Raw genomic sequence first — 15,339 nt, forward strand, 5'->3', positions numbered from 1 at the left:
AAAAAAATTGAATACACTTCATTTTAAATTCCCTGCAATTTACTCTCCTATTTTTTTCTCTCTTTTGAAAACGAGTTCAATGCATAAAAGATGCAATGATATTGAGATTTATTTCTAGAAAATTTAATCAAAGACATGAAGTCAAGTGCATCAAACAAAACAACAAGCGAACGACACAAAAAGAAGTGAAAGAAAAAAAAACGTCAAAGCAATAAAAAATCACAATCTAACGAAAACAATACAGTTGTGGCAATTTCTCGTTAAACTGCCTCTTGTTGCATGTCTCGCTTTCGGTCCTGGCAAAGAAGAAGAAAAATTGAGTGAATAACGGGGTTGATATTGCTTTGTCAAAGCCATCGCGCGCGCTATCACAAAAGTTATGGAGGAGATAAGGGTGTCTATGAAAGAAGAAGTTAAAACGATTGTTTATCGAGTGGGTTCTTTATTCATTTTCTGCTCCTTCGACGTACGTTCCAAATCACTTCAATTTATGGCGAGATTGCGAAGTAAAAGTAGTAAAAGAAAGGAGAGAAAAAAAACCATCACAATTTATTTGGTGAGATACACGACTAGTTGCTACTTGAGGACGAAAGTGTACGAAAAGAACACAAAAGAAAAGTGTAAGAGATTGAGATTTTTTCATTATCCCAGTTTTATTGTTGTTGCGATTCTTTGTTTTGTTTACTTTATTGATGATGTTTAAAAAGTAAACCAATATAAACAAAGACGAGAAAAATTGCTCAAGTGGATTATTTTCTAAGTAGGTGTCAATGTCATCATGACATAAATTGAATCATTTCAACATTCTTAATCTAGTGTTTCGGTGCTACGATCAACGTCAAGTTGGAGTGAAAGGATATTTAATTCCATCCTTTTCGAAAAAAGGGGAGGATTTAACAGAATTTAATTCATTTAAGGGATAAATTACTTTCATTATTGAGTCGTAAAGGGAAAAAATTAACAATTTAAGGTAAGAAATCAACATTTATTTTTTTAATTTATTTTTTTATTAATTTTTTTTAATTTATTTATTTTTTTTTTTTTTTTTTTTTTTTTGAAAAATCAAATACTTAAAAAAATATTTGAACAAAATTATTAAGAAAAAATTTAAGTTTTTCTAAAAAAAAACAATTTCAGACAATAAAAAAAATATTTAAAAAAATTTAAAGAAAATTTTTAAATTTGTTCATTGCATTTGGGAAAATTTTTTTTTTTTCCAAAATTATAAAAATATTTTAAATGAAATTAAAAAATAAATATTTTAGCCATTTTTAATAAAAATTAATTTCAAGAAATTGAAATCAAATTAATTTTAATTAAATTGAAATTTAAGAAATTATTAAATTAAAAATCAAATGAATTTTAGAAAATTATTTTAAAAAAATAATTCTAAAAAATAAATAAAATTAAAAAAAATATTTTAATTTAAATTTATTTTTAAATTAAATTAAAATTAATAAATAACAAAAAATAAATTCATATTTTATTTAAGTTACTGCAAAGTAATAAAATTATTTATTTAATAATAATTGATAATTAATTTAAAAAAAATAAATAATAGATTTTAAATAAAAAAAAATAAATAAATTAATTTAATTTAAATTTCAAATTTTTTAAATAAAAAAATAATTAATTAAGGTAATTAAAGCTCTTTTGTGTTCATTTTTTTCTGAATTCTTCGAAAAACCAATCTTTTTTTGTAATTGTAGTTTATTGTTGTCTCCTCTCGCTTTTTTTCAACAAAAGAGCTTGTCTGTCATTACAGAAAATATACAATTATTCTGGACAATTAATTAAAAAATAAGGTGCATTTTACCGTGTTTTCTCCATTGTTTAAAAACAATCTGCATAATTATTCATATTTTTTGGCTGCGCACATGGAAAATTACACAAAAGGACCTTTTTTGTTATTCTCAAAAATTTAATTATAAAATTTATTTTCTCATTCTTTTTTTTTCAGAACAATGAAATATTTTAGCTTATTTTACCACATTTACATAATTTTTATACATTTGTCAAGTTTATTGCAGATTTTATTTTGCTTTTTTCCCTTTTGTTCGTATTTGCACAAAAAATGAGCAAAAACCACAGATTAATGCTCGTCTCTCGTGTTCATTATTGTTATTATTAATACTAATGTAATAAAAAGGAAAAAGAAAAAAAAAATGTACAACCTCTCTATTCAATGTTAATCCTTTATATTTTATTTTTTTTGCAACGGTGAATAATTTATTTATGGTGTGTCACCTGTTGATAAGCAACTTTAGCGGGTTCGGCGGGGACCAAGTGTGAGCCGTATTGCACAGCGCCACTCGAGTAGGGGATTTGAGCGTAGACAGGAGCAGGTTGTGATGCAGCAGCGACTTTGTAACCGCCTGACACGATGTACTGTTGAGGGGCATATTGGTGCGAAACAGCGGCATATTGCGGTGCGACAGCAGCTACAGGAGCAGAGGCAACAGCACCGTAAATGGGTCCTTTTGTGCCTGTGTGTTGTGAAAAGGAGGCAAAACTAACGGCACCGCCAGCCTGAGAGTGTTGGGTAACTGGCTTGATCTGCAAAAAAAAAGAAAAGGCAGAATTTAACGTCAGTTTAGAAACCACTTTTCTCTTGAATAGAGAGGCTTGGAGTGTTTTAGGAGAGATTATGTTTGTTCAGTTGATTAAATTAAATAAAAAAAGGAGAATGTTGTGAAAAAGGTAAATGCAAATAAAAAATGTAACTTGATTAAAAAACTTTTATGCTTTGTAACCAAAAGTGACCTAAATGCAAAATTTAACAAACAAATCAATTTTTTATATTTCTAAATTATTTTGATTTAATTTTGATTTATTTATTTTTTTTAATTAAATTAAATAATATTTTTATATTCATTTTATAATTATTTAAAAAATGCCTTAAATAAATTTGCAAAAAAAAAAATTTAACAAATTATTTAAATTTAAAAATAAAATAAAAAAAAATAATTTTCTTGATTTTATTTTTTTTTTATTTATTTTTTTTTTTTCTTATTTCTTTTATTTTAATTCTTCGAATTTAATAAAATTAAATATTAAGCATTTTTAAAAATTAAATCAAATAATATATTTTTTAATTGAAAATTACTATAAATTAACAAAAATAACTTAAAAATAAAACAATATTATTTTTTTTTAATTTATTTTTTTAATATATAAAAAAATAATTTTCTTTGTGAATTCATTCTTTGAATTAAATTAAATTAAATTAATTTTTTTAGTATATTTTATTGAATTTACTTTTATTGAATTATATAAAATGCAAAAAAAAAATAAAGAAAATTGAACAATATTTTTTTCCAATTATTTTAAGAGATTTCTCAAATTTTTTCAAATATATTTTTTTATTTATTCTCATTTAAATAAATATTAATTTTCTTTCTTTAAATAAAATCAAACTAAATATATTAAAATTGAATATGTAAAATTATTTAAATAAAGACATTACAAAAAAATATTTATAGATAAATTTAAAAAGTTATTAAAAAATATTAAATATTAAATTTTTAACATTTTTTTTAATATTTTTTATAATTTCTTAAATTTTAAATATTTTTATTTATTTTACTTTTCTTTGTTTTTTTTGTCTGTATTTATTTTAGCTGATTTTAAATAAGTTATGAAGCATTTTTTCGAAATGCTCTAAAAAAATAATTCATTGCCCTTTTTCACACAAACTCATCAAAACCAAAAGTCAAACAAACTGCAAAAATATTTTTAATTAATTGAAATCACAAAACTTACGGTTGCTGTTGGCACTGTTGGTCCAGCGTAAACTGGTTGCTTGAGAACTGATGCTTGATGATAGGCTGGTTGAACAGCTGCATAAGCTTCACAAACGAACACAAAAAAAGTTTAAAATTTATTCAAATAATTTCTTTTGCAGCAAAACTCACCGAATTGCGGTTGATGATAAACATCGGAGGCAGCATAAACGGCGGGAGCGGCAAGTCCATACTTGTGAATTCCATTTCCATAGATGACGGGCGAGGCAGGTGCTTGGGCATACACGCCATGATGTGTCACCGAACTGTGCGCCGGTTGCGGATAATATGAGCCGTGAGCGATTGGGGCGGCATTTTGGTACGTTGGATACTGAATCGATGGGTAAGCAATGGCATTGTGATGATGCGAAGCGGTCGCATAAGAAGCTGTTGGATATCCGTTGTAACTATTCGCATAACTGAGTTTCGGGAAAGCTGGCAGTGATCCGTACGAAATTCCGTTGGCGGGATAGGTTGCCGTGAAAGGAGCTTTAAATGCGGGATACGAAGCAATTGGTTTCGCGTAAAACTGAAAAAAAAAGAATTTTTCGTTAGAATGAGAGATAAAATGAGAAAAAAAATTTAAAATCGCCTGCAGACAGAGGAGACCGACTTTTGCACCCGATGTGAATTAAAGAAAAACATTTTTATACATTTAAAACAATGTCGGGGCGAAATGTCATTACATCATGTTATGCTGTTCGTGAAGCAACTTTGATACTTGCATACATAAAATATCTCATTAAAATGAAAATTCCTCTTTGTTTTGGCTGAGTGATTTATATGCCAAGAACTGAGCAAGTCAGAATTAAATGAAAGCACACACAAAACGAGAAACGCAAAAAAAAGTACCTTTGTACTCATCCGAGAATCCCGACAGCTATATTTTATTGACGCAGCATGGCAACGCACGTCAGAAAAGTTTTTTTTTTCGCTTCTTTCCGAAAATTCAGCAAAAAATGAGGTCTTTTAATGAGCAAAATGCGATCAGACGACGCAAAAAGACAAAAGGAAAATTTTGGCGTTTGAAAGGTTTTTGTTCCAAGTCAAACTGAAATACGTGTCAGTTACAAAGAAAGTCCCGCAAGGGATCGAAACAAAGACAAACGTGTACCAAATTTGAATATTATTAATGGTACTAGTTTAGAGATCTACTGAAAAGAGTACAAACGTTGTTTATCTCGACGCAAGTGATGGCCCATTAATTAATGCCGAGACACCTTTTTTCTCGAGAGAAACTTTTTCGCTTCATCGCATGAAATTTTTTTTTGTCTACCGAAGCAACAAAAACAATCAACAACGACGTCACGTTGTTTCAGGTACAGAAGAAAATCTCATATAATTAACAGTGTTTGTCCATTTCATTAAGTTCAATTATTTTCTATCGTCCGATTTTTTGTGCATTTGCATTACGGAAAAATTTATGGTGCATATCATTCGTCTGATTCTGTCGCATGTTTTTGTGTAAATATTCATGATATGCCGCTTTTTTGATGAATTGTGAAAATTTTTCGTCTCGCGAGGCGTGGAAAAATTATCAAGACAAATTAAATTAACTGAGAAATTAATTTATTATATTTAATTAAATAAAAATTAATTTAATTTAATTAAATAAAAATATTAAATAAAGAAATATAATAAATAATTAAATACTTATTTCATTAAATTTTAATGAATTAACTAAATTAATTCAGAAAAAATAATTATTAAAAATAAAAATTAATAATATAAAAAAAATATAAATACATTGACTGTATTCTTTTAATAAAATCATTTAAAATTATAAAAAAAAAATCAAACTAAGCTTCGAAATAAAAAAAAATTAATAATTGTTGTCAAAAAAATTCAAAATCAGCAAACAAAAATTAATAATAAAATTAAAAAAATTAAATCAATAAAAAATTTAAAAAAAATATATTTAAAATTAATGAATAAAAATAAATTATATAATTAAAATTAAATAAATTAAATTAATTAATTAAAAAAATTAAATAAATAAAATAAAATAAATAAATAAAATTTGCAAATATTTATTTAAAAAAAAACAACTTAAAAATTCTGCCCTTGCTACATTAAATAAAATTTAAAAAAAAATTCGGAGAGACAATAATTTTTCACAGTGCATCATTAAAATATATTTTTAATTATGAACGTGTTTTTTCATAATTATATGAGGTGGTTACAATGAATTTCTCTGTTGTTGTGCCTGTTACGAATATTTTCATCCAACCGTGATTTTTTTATTAAGTAAATTAAATAAGATTTTTAATCAAATTGCAACAAAAGGTGTTTTCACAGTATAAAAATGCAATATGATGCGAATGACAATTATTATTTTTTTATGACCTTGAGCATGAACGTGAAGATATTACTTATTTATTTATTTACGTGTTCAATGCTCAACATAATTTATTTAATTTAAATATATTTTCCAATATTTACAATGTAAAGCCAATCAAGAGAAAAAAATATTTCATCATTAATAATACAAAGAAATTTATTAAAATTTAATTTTTTTTTTTCAACTTGTTATCAAATGTCCATTAACGTGTCATGTTACATTTTTTTTTAACAAATTAAGGAAAATTGGATATTTAAAATTTAATGTGCTAGAAGTAAAAAAAAATTAAATGACATGGTTTGGTATCAAATATAAGAACTATGACTGAATATAAATAAAAATGTGAAAAAATGACATTTTTCCGATTTTTTTAAAATAAAATATCGGGTTAAATGAGGCATCAATTTATCGATAAATTAATTGCTTTTTGTTGAATAAATTGACTGTATCAAGCTGAATAAATTGTTGTATCCGTTACTCCCAAAAAAATTAATGTGTCAATAAATTTAATTCCTTGTTGTTGGCAACATCAACAATTTTTGAGATTTATTTTAATTTTTTTTTAAATTCTTGAAATATCATTTTTTTTGCTCTCTGTCAATGACACGAAAAGTAAAAAAAAAATTTTCAACAAATATATCAACAATGTTTCATCGCGTTCATCTTGATAGGAACGTAGACAGCGTAATTAACTGCCTTTTATGACTCTTGTGGCATTTTTTCATTAAATACGTTGGCGCAAAAGTAGTGCATTGCATATGTGGTCATTCGTTGCACTTCCTCTTCGCATGTCGCCTGTTGATCATAAAATATTTATTTTATAAAGGGAGTTGCGAAGCCAAGTTTTTTTCCATTACGAATTAATTTTTGTATGTCTGGCATCTTTTTAAACTCGTTTTATTCTGCAGGAAATTTTTTAAAGTTTAAATGTGATGAATATCAGTAATTTTTTGGCATGAAATAAAATAATTTAATAAATTTAAAAATTTTTGTTGATTCAAAAAAAAAAAAAAATGTTTTAAAATTTTAATTTTTTTTAAAAGAAATTTTAAAAAAATAAATTAATTAATAAAAAATAATGTAATTAAAAATTAATTTTAAAAATTAAAAAATTTTTTAATTTAAAAAAAAAAATATTTTTTAATTAACGTTTTTAATAAACATTTAATTTTTTTAAAGATTTAAATTTTTAAGTTTTTTTCATGTAATTTTTTATTTTTTTTTTTAAAAAAAAAATTATTTTTAGAATTTTTTTAAAAATTTTTTAATGATCTTTTCTTTAAAAAAATCAAGTTTTTAATATTTTTTAATTAATTGAATTTTTTTTTTACCTTAATTTTTACTTAAAAATTTTATTTTAATTTTTAAATTTTTTTCACAATTTAAAAAAAAATTAAAACAATGCACTTTTAATATGAAATCTCATTAAGCTTTCTCTCGCGATACTTCGTGCAATCGAGGAGGAAGAAGAAAAAACTGCATAATTTAACTATTAACCTAATTAATAGTTAAGATGGAAGTGCGTGCAACTCACGCATAAACTTTTATTTACAACATCCACTTCTTTCGGCGCAAAAAAAAATATTACGTAAAAAAAGTGATTTTTCTTCCTTTATATAATAAAATTGCTGTCATACATCCACTTTTCAACGTCATCTCTCTTAATTTTATTTTTTTTTTCCACGATAACATCTCAACTTATATACGTTAAATCGACCATGTAAACAGAAAACCGGCAATGACCAGTAGTACTTGCATCTCTTTTGGCGCGTTCAACATTGTACCCAAACAAAAACAATTAACCGGAATAACTAACCTGCGTATAGAGATTTATTGCAATGAAATAATCATAACTGGAATATTTTAGCATAATGTGCACGCGTACGTCATGTGAAGGTACTCTCGACGCGTTCACGAGCAATGCGAAACAAAAACAAGATTACTGGAGTAGTAGGAGCACGTACGAGGCGCGTATCACATCAAAAGCATCAGACTTTGTGTGGCAGACTTAAATACAGGTATTATAAAGTTGTTCGCGTTATAATTATTTATTGTCCATAAATTTGCTTTCATCTAGTTTTTTCTTCTTTTTTAAAAAAAAAATATTGTATACAAGTTGCATGTTTGTTAGGCCGGATAAAGTTTTACTTCGTTTTGATCGTGATAGTGAAATTTTACTTTTGTTTTCGTTTTTTTTTCTGTGTAGCTTGAAGTCGACGCTCATGGAAATTATGATGTAAGTTTTTTTCTTTAATGACGAGTATAAAATGTGGTGCAACTTTTGCTTTCGTTGTCGTACATAGGAAAAATATTAGAGGTTGTTGCAATGAATAAAAATGTTTCATTTTAGATTTTTTGATAAATTTTTGATGCTTGGTTTAAAAAAATAATTTTTTAATTGTTTTTTTATTTAAAATTAATTAATTTTAAAAAAAATTAAAAAAAAATTTAAAATTAAAGAATATTTTAATTTTTAAAAAATTAAAATTATTAAAATATTTTTAAAAAATTAAATAAATATTAAAAATTTAATTTATAATATAAAAAATAATATTTTATTTATTAAAAGTTAGCTCAATAATATATTATTTTTTTTAAGTTATTGTTATTTAATATTATTTAAAATTTTATTCAATTTTTTTTTTAATATTTTTTAATTTTAAATTTCTAATTTATTTAATTTTAATTTTTTAATTTTAAATTGTGTTGATTGAAAAATTAAAAAAAAAATTAAATAAAAAATATATTTGATCTTTAAAAAAATTTTAAAGTTAAAATAATTTAAATAAATAAAATAAATTTAAAATAAATAAATTAAAATAATTTTACAATTTTGATTCAAATTAAATTTAAAAATTTATTTTTTAGAAATTAAAGAAAAACCAAAATATTTAAATTATTTTTTTTTAAATTTTAATATTTTTATAAATATTTTTAAATTTATTTTTTTAATATTAAATTTTAAGAAAAATTTTAAAAAAATCAAAAAATGAAACATTTTTATCATTTGCTCCAACCTTATAGAAAAATCTTCAAGCGACAAAAAAAACTAACAAAAAAAAATTTTTTTTTTCTTACCGGTGCAGCATAGATGGGTCCAAGCTGATGCCCGCTACTATGATGATACGGCAAGCTACTATAAGGCGCAGCAATTGGCGAAAATCCACTCAATGTATTCGGTGACAAATACGAGGATGATCCAGGATGTGCTGATCCTGCATGAAAAATACAAAGAAATCAATATCTGTCCAAAAACGAGATAACTTTTCGGACTTTTTGTTCGCATTCGACGCTTAAATGTGACTTATCGCAACACATTTTGCCTCGAATTGCTTCGGAACAAACAAAAAAGTGAGCTTCTAATCGGCATACCGTACCTAATACAATGTCCTCTGATATATCGGATACTCCTCTTTTGTTTTGATGCTGGAACTTGTTATCCGATGACACAGGTACCGACGCTTTGATAATATCACTTTCTTTTATCTTTTGCTTACTGGCGTAATCCTCGGCAGCATTTGTGTGTGCAGCAGCGGCAAGTACGAGTAACAATGTGAAAAAATGTAATTTATTCTGTTTTGCGGACGAGATAGTTGTTGAGTGACGCAAAAAAAATGGGAGAAAAAAAAATTCTTTTTTATTTATGTGAAACAAAGATTTCCTTGTTGTTTATATAAAAGTTGATGATGCAAACAAACGCGCGCGACGAAACAACAACAAAAAAGCGGCAAGGCAATTATTTAGGCACACAAAAGGCAAAAAAAAAGTAAAAACGGCATACGATATTAATTTTTCTACACCTTCTTATGAGCTCAAGTGAAATGCTTCTCTTAACAAGAAGAAGAAAGAAACTTTTTTTTTTGCACACAAAAACTCATACGCACACAGTAAACAATATTTATTCAGCTCATTGTACTTTTTTTATTTGCTTGGATTTTATGACATAAATACCTTCTTCTAGTTAGCTTGTCTTCACAGATTTTTTTTCCTTTTTTATCGTTGCTGCGAATTAAAGGAGGAGCACGGAAAAAACAAGGTCAATTAATCTCGCACAACAACGTAATTAGCTGAATAATTCATTAATGTGTCCTTTGAGACAGAGTTTTTAGCAATTCTTCTTCTTGTCCTAGACGCGCAAAACGTTTGTCGGTGTTTCTGCTTTTCTTTGCATTTCGTAGAAATTTTGAAAAAATTAGTTATGATCTGTTGGTCTGTCTTTTTTTAAATAATTCCTAAATGAGGAGTACGAAAATGATGAAATTCATTAAAAAAATCGAAAAATTAGTGAAAATTTTATAAAAAGAATTTAAAAAAAAATTATTTAAAAATTAAAAGAACATTAAGAAGTATGAAAATGATAAAATTTAAAAAAAATAAAAAAAATAAATAAATAAATAAATAAAAAAAAAATATAATAAGGAGTATAAAAATGAGAAATTAATAAAAAAATAATAATTTAAATTATTGAAAAAAATTTAAAAGATTATTAAAAAAATAAAATAAAATATTAAAATATTTAGAAATATTAAGAATATTTCAAATATTATTATTAAAATTTTGATAAAATTTAAAAAAAACTGTCAGTTGAGGAGTATTAAAACAATAAAATAAACAAACTTTAAAAAATCAAATTTTTGAAAACAATTCATTTAAATTAAAAAATTAATTAAAAAAAATTAAATTTAAAAAATTGATTTAATTATCAGTTGAGGAAAATTCCTCTAGATTTTTCAATACCGGCTTTTTTTTCACTTTCTTATTAGGTTTTGGCATAATTTTTTTAAAATTTTTGGATATATTTTTAAATCTTTTGTTTGTAAATTAACAGTGTCAGAAGTAAAAAAATATTTTTTTTTAAAAATTTCAATAAAATTTTAAAATTTAATTAAAAAAATTATTAAATTAAATAATTAATTAAATTAAAAAATTAAATTTAAAATATTGATTTAATTTTTTCCAATTTTTTATTAAAATTTTAGATTATTCAATAATTTTTTTTTCACTTTCTTACTCCTCATTCTCATTTTTTTCAATTAAATAATTTTTTTTTTTTCGAAAAAAAAATCTAAAAGCGATGTTAACTTTTTTTTTCATTTTTTTAAAGCGACATTTGAACTAACCTGCCCTAATATGCTTTGAGATGCCAAACGTTGTCAACGTCAAATTGCCGTTTTGACTGAGGTATCTCGGAATCTGTCTCGTGCGTGCAAGAAAATTATAATGAGAACACAGAACGGTTGTAGTCAGTCGTGTTTAAATAATAAATAAGGCACTAAAAAAACCTTTTGATGTCCTCCAGAAAAGTACCTCAGCTCATTTGCGTGCGACATCGCATAACAATATTCTGTTTTATGGTGTGATACTCACACTTTTAATTTCCATAACAATCAGTTTTTATCATTTTTCAGTTAATTAGTATTAACGCATTGAGTCGTGCACCGAGCAAAGACGATTTTCATGAAAATTACTTAAAAAAAATTATAAAAAATGTAAAATTATTCCATGTTTCTTGGCACATTTTAACGATTTTCATGGAGTTTTCACACGCAAATCGCAAACTTTTCCAATGTTGTGGCATTGACAATAAACAACAACATCAACTTTGAATGAACATTGAACAGGTGTAAAAAGTTTTATTTTCAAGCGCACACACCTGAAAATTAATTAATTTTAATTTTTCCTCGAATAATTGAATTTAAATCCAAGAATTTTGCAATTCAAATGTTTTTTTTATATTTGAAGTTAGAAAATTTACTTTAAACCGGAAAAAAATCTTGATGTTCATTAAATAGCTGTTCTTGCTACAAAATTTCTTATTTTGGATAAAATACCAACAACATTGATATGCCGAAAAATTTGCATGTTTTGCTTGCAAATTTAATGCCATTGTCAATGGAATTTACGTTTTGCAAGATTTTTTCGGAAGCATGCTAATCGCATGCAATGTTCGTCGTTCTTTCTCACGGATAAGATAATGCTGTGAGTGGTATTTGTCGTTGTCGTGCATAAAATGCAAACTTTTCACATAGAAGAGCGATTATTTGGGAAATTTTGTATAAGAGTTTAGAAAAGTTTTGCATCCTTAATCCATTTTTGAGCAGTGTTTTTGTGGAAAAGCTTGATAACATCACATGCAGAATTTTATTTGGAAGTTGGTTTAATTCAAAAATTTAATTATATATTAATGGAAAATTTTTTTGTGAACATCTTAAATTTTTATTTTAATAAGATTTTGAGATTTATTTTTCAATCTCGAAAAATTTTATAATAAATTAATTAAAAATTAAAATTTAAAAAATAAAATTATTTTTAAGCTAATTTTTACAATTTTCATTTTATTTTAATATTTTTTCAATGTAATTTATTAAAAAAAATATTTTCATTAAAATTTTAAATAATAAATTTTCATTAGACTGATTAGTTATTTTTTAATTAATTTGAATTAAATTATTTTATATTTAAAAAAATATTTATATTAAAATTTAAAAAAAATACAGATAAAATGTATAAAATAATATTTTTTTTGACTGAGATTTATTTATTAAAAAATTATAAAAAATATTGAAATTAAATTAAATTTAAATTTAAATATTTAAATAAAATTTTTAAAAAATTTAATAAAACATTAATTCAAATAAAAATTATTCGTTTTAAACAAAATTAAAAATTTTAAGCTTTAAAATAAATTTAATTTTTTTTTCTTTAACATGAACTTGATAAAACTCAAACCATGTTCCCTTGTCACTCCATAAAGAACATTTTTAACAGACTCTGACATAATCCTTTACACAAAACCGAACAACCGATTATCTTTTTATTTTTGCATGCAAAATTTCACACAATGTTCTTCTCCGATAATCTGACATTTTTGATCTCACACAAGAAAAAAACATTTTTTTTTGTAAATCTAAAATAATTTTTCTCTTCCCTTTTCTTGTATTTTATTTCAAAATCAGTCACCTTCCATGAAAAATTGGCACGAAATTTAACACTTTTTTTCGTTTCGTTTGTTTGCATTGTTGACAATGGTCTAAGGAGAAAAATCTACATACCGCTATTTTGAGAATCATCTTGCTTTATTCCTCTTTTTGTTTAATCCGATTTGTTTTTTATTTCAGAATTTTGTTTATTTTTATTTTTTTATAAAAAAAAATTCGAAGAATTTTAATAATAAATTTTTTTTCTCACAGTTGTTTATCACTTTTTCCGTTGAAATGCGATTTTTTTGTTTACACTCCCAATCTTCGAACGCTTTTCCACTGACTGAACTAGAAATTTCAAAATCATCTGTTTTATAGGTTTTTTTGCGCTATCACAAGCTGCTAAGGCGATGTACACAATTTTTTTTTATTTTGTTTTGAATTATCTGCGGAAACATAGAGGCGTTACCGCAACTTACTCAACTTCAATCCGCGAAACACTCAAAATAGCTGATTTGGTCAGTGAGTGCATGAGAGTGAGATTTTCCAACGAAACTCATCTACACGAAAAAAAATAGTCAAGAAGAGCGAACTGTATAATTATAAATTATTGTAAAACATAACGCAATTTCTTGCAACAAGACGAGAGAGAGAAACATATTATCATCAACATAAGTTGCTAATCTTGTACATTGCCGCCGCAAGGGAGATTCGGTTTTAATTGAGCGTATACGGTGCACTTAACTTACACCTGATGCTCGATTTTTCGTACAAATGCGACGAAGAGAGTTACTACGCACTCACAAATTAAAGAGATAGTTGAGTAATTTACAATTAAGTTGGTAATTGAAGAGATTTCCACTGGAGAGTCTTTTATTTTAGTTATGAACTAGTTAAATTTTGTGGAAGGTGGTTACGACACAGAGGTAGAGCAATGTCATGAATTGTTGTTTTGTGTTTAGGTCATGTTACAATAACAACGTTACTTGTCGACAAATTGAAATTTGTAAGCATTTGTGATGATAGGTTCTTCGTTTTTGATAGATATTTGATTATATTGACGATATGTGTAAGGTGAAATTGTGAGAATAGAGCTTTGAATAACAAATTTTAACCAGAATTTTACTAGAAATGTGATATTCATTTTATTTGAAAAGAATTTTGTACAAGGGTTTAGCAAAGATTTTTAGTTTTTGGAATTAATGAAGATGAGGTTCTTAATTTTTTTTAAAAAAATAATTATACTAACAAAACAAAATTAAATATTAATTTTAATTTAATTTTAATTTAATTTTAATTTAATTTTAATTTAATTTTAATTTAATTTTATTTTAATTTTAATTTAATTTTAATTTAATTTTAATTTAACTTTAATTTAATTTTAATTTTTTTAATTTTAATTTAATTTTTTTAATTTAATTTTAATTAAATTTTAATTTAATTTTAATTTAATTTTATTTTAATTTTAATTTAATTTTAATTTAATTTTAATTTAATTTTAATTTAATTTTAATTTAATTTTAATTTAATTTTAATTTAATTTTAATTTAATTTTAATTTAATTTTAATTTAATTTTAATTTAATTATAATTTTAATTTTAATTGAATTTTAATTTTATTTTTTAATTTAATTTTTATTTAATTTTCATTTAAATTTTTATTTAATTTTAGCTTAATTTTAATTTAATTTTCTTGTATAATGATCTGTAGAGGGCGCTTACTTGATTTTAATTTTGGCGCCAAAAATGCTTTATTTTCGCGCCAATTTTATTTTATTTATTTTTTGACTGTTAAAACAATTTAATTAAAATTTTAAAAAATATATATTTCACAAAAACTCAAAATAACAAAAAAAAAAAAAATATAAGAAAAAATTAAAAAAATAATAAAATTTTATAAAAATTCGTAAAATATTCCATAAAATGATTGAAAAAATAAATTATTAAAAAAATTAATTTAACAAAAAAATATAAAATAATAAAATAATTTTAAAATATTAAAAAAAAAAAATTAAAAATTCTCAAAAAAAAATCTTCCCACGAAATTATTGAAAAGAAAATATTTTTTGTGATATAACTATGAGTCACATAAAACCTGAAATTATAATGAACAAAAATTACACTTTTTTATTATCCTTAATTGCAATCACCTTAATAATGTAATAACTCTATTCTACTCAATCCAATTGATTTATAGTGCAAAATAATGCCATGCCACCCATAGTAATTTTACGAATGAAATTGTTGTTTTTATCCGCAAACTTGCTTATGTTCAGGAGAGATAATGATAACCACAT

At 24.1% G+C, this 15,339-nt stretch overlaps 1 protein-coding gene across 1 annotated transcript; it reads right to left on the reverse strand.

Annotated features, from left to right (window-relative positions):
• Positions 1-2,229: 2,229 nt before the first annotated feature.
• Positions 2,230-13,193, reverse strand: LOC134837645 (uncharacterized). Its single transcript, XM_063853027.1, has 6 exons — positions 13,176-13,193; positions 9,501-9,696; positions 9,202-9,338; positions 3,915-4,311; positions 3,763-3,848; positions 2,230-2,556 (listed from the first exon to the last, which is right to left on the reverse strand). Exons 1-6 carry the CDS (start codon positions 13,191-13,193, stop codon positions 2,230-2,232), a joined length of 1,161 nt encoding a protein of 386 aa, XP_063709097.1.
• Between the last annotated feature and the right edge of the window lie 2,146 nt (positions 13,194-15,339).

Source organism: Culicoides brevitarsis, chromosome 1 (genome assembly GCF_036172545.1).
Source record: "Culicoides brevitarsis isolate CSIRO-B50_1 chromosome 1, AGI_CSIRO_Cbre_v1, whole genome shotgun sequence".
Lineage (NCBI taxonomy): Eukaryota > Metazoa > Arthropoda > Insecta > Diptera > Ceratopogonidae > Culicoides > Culicoides brevitarsis.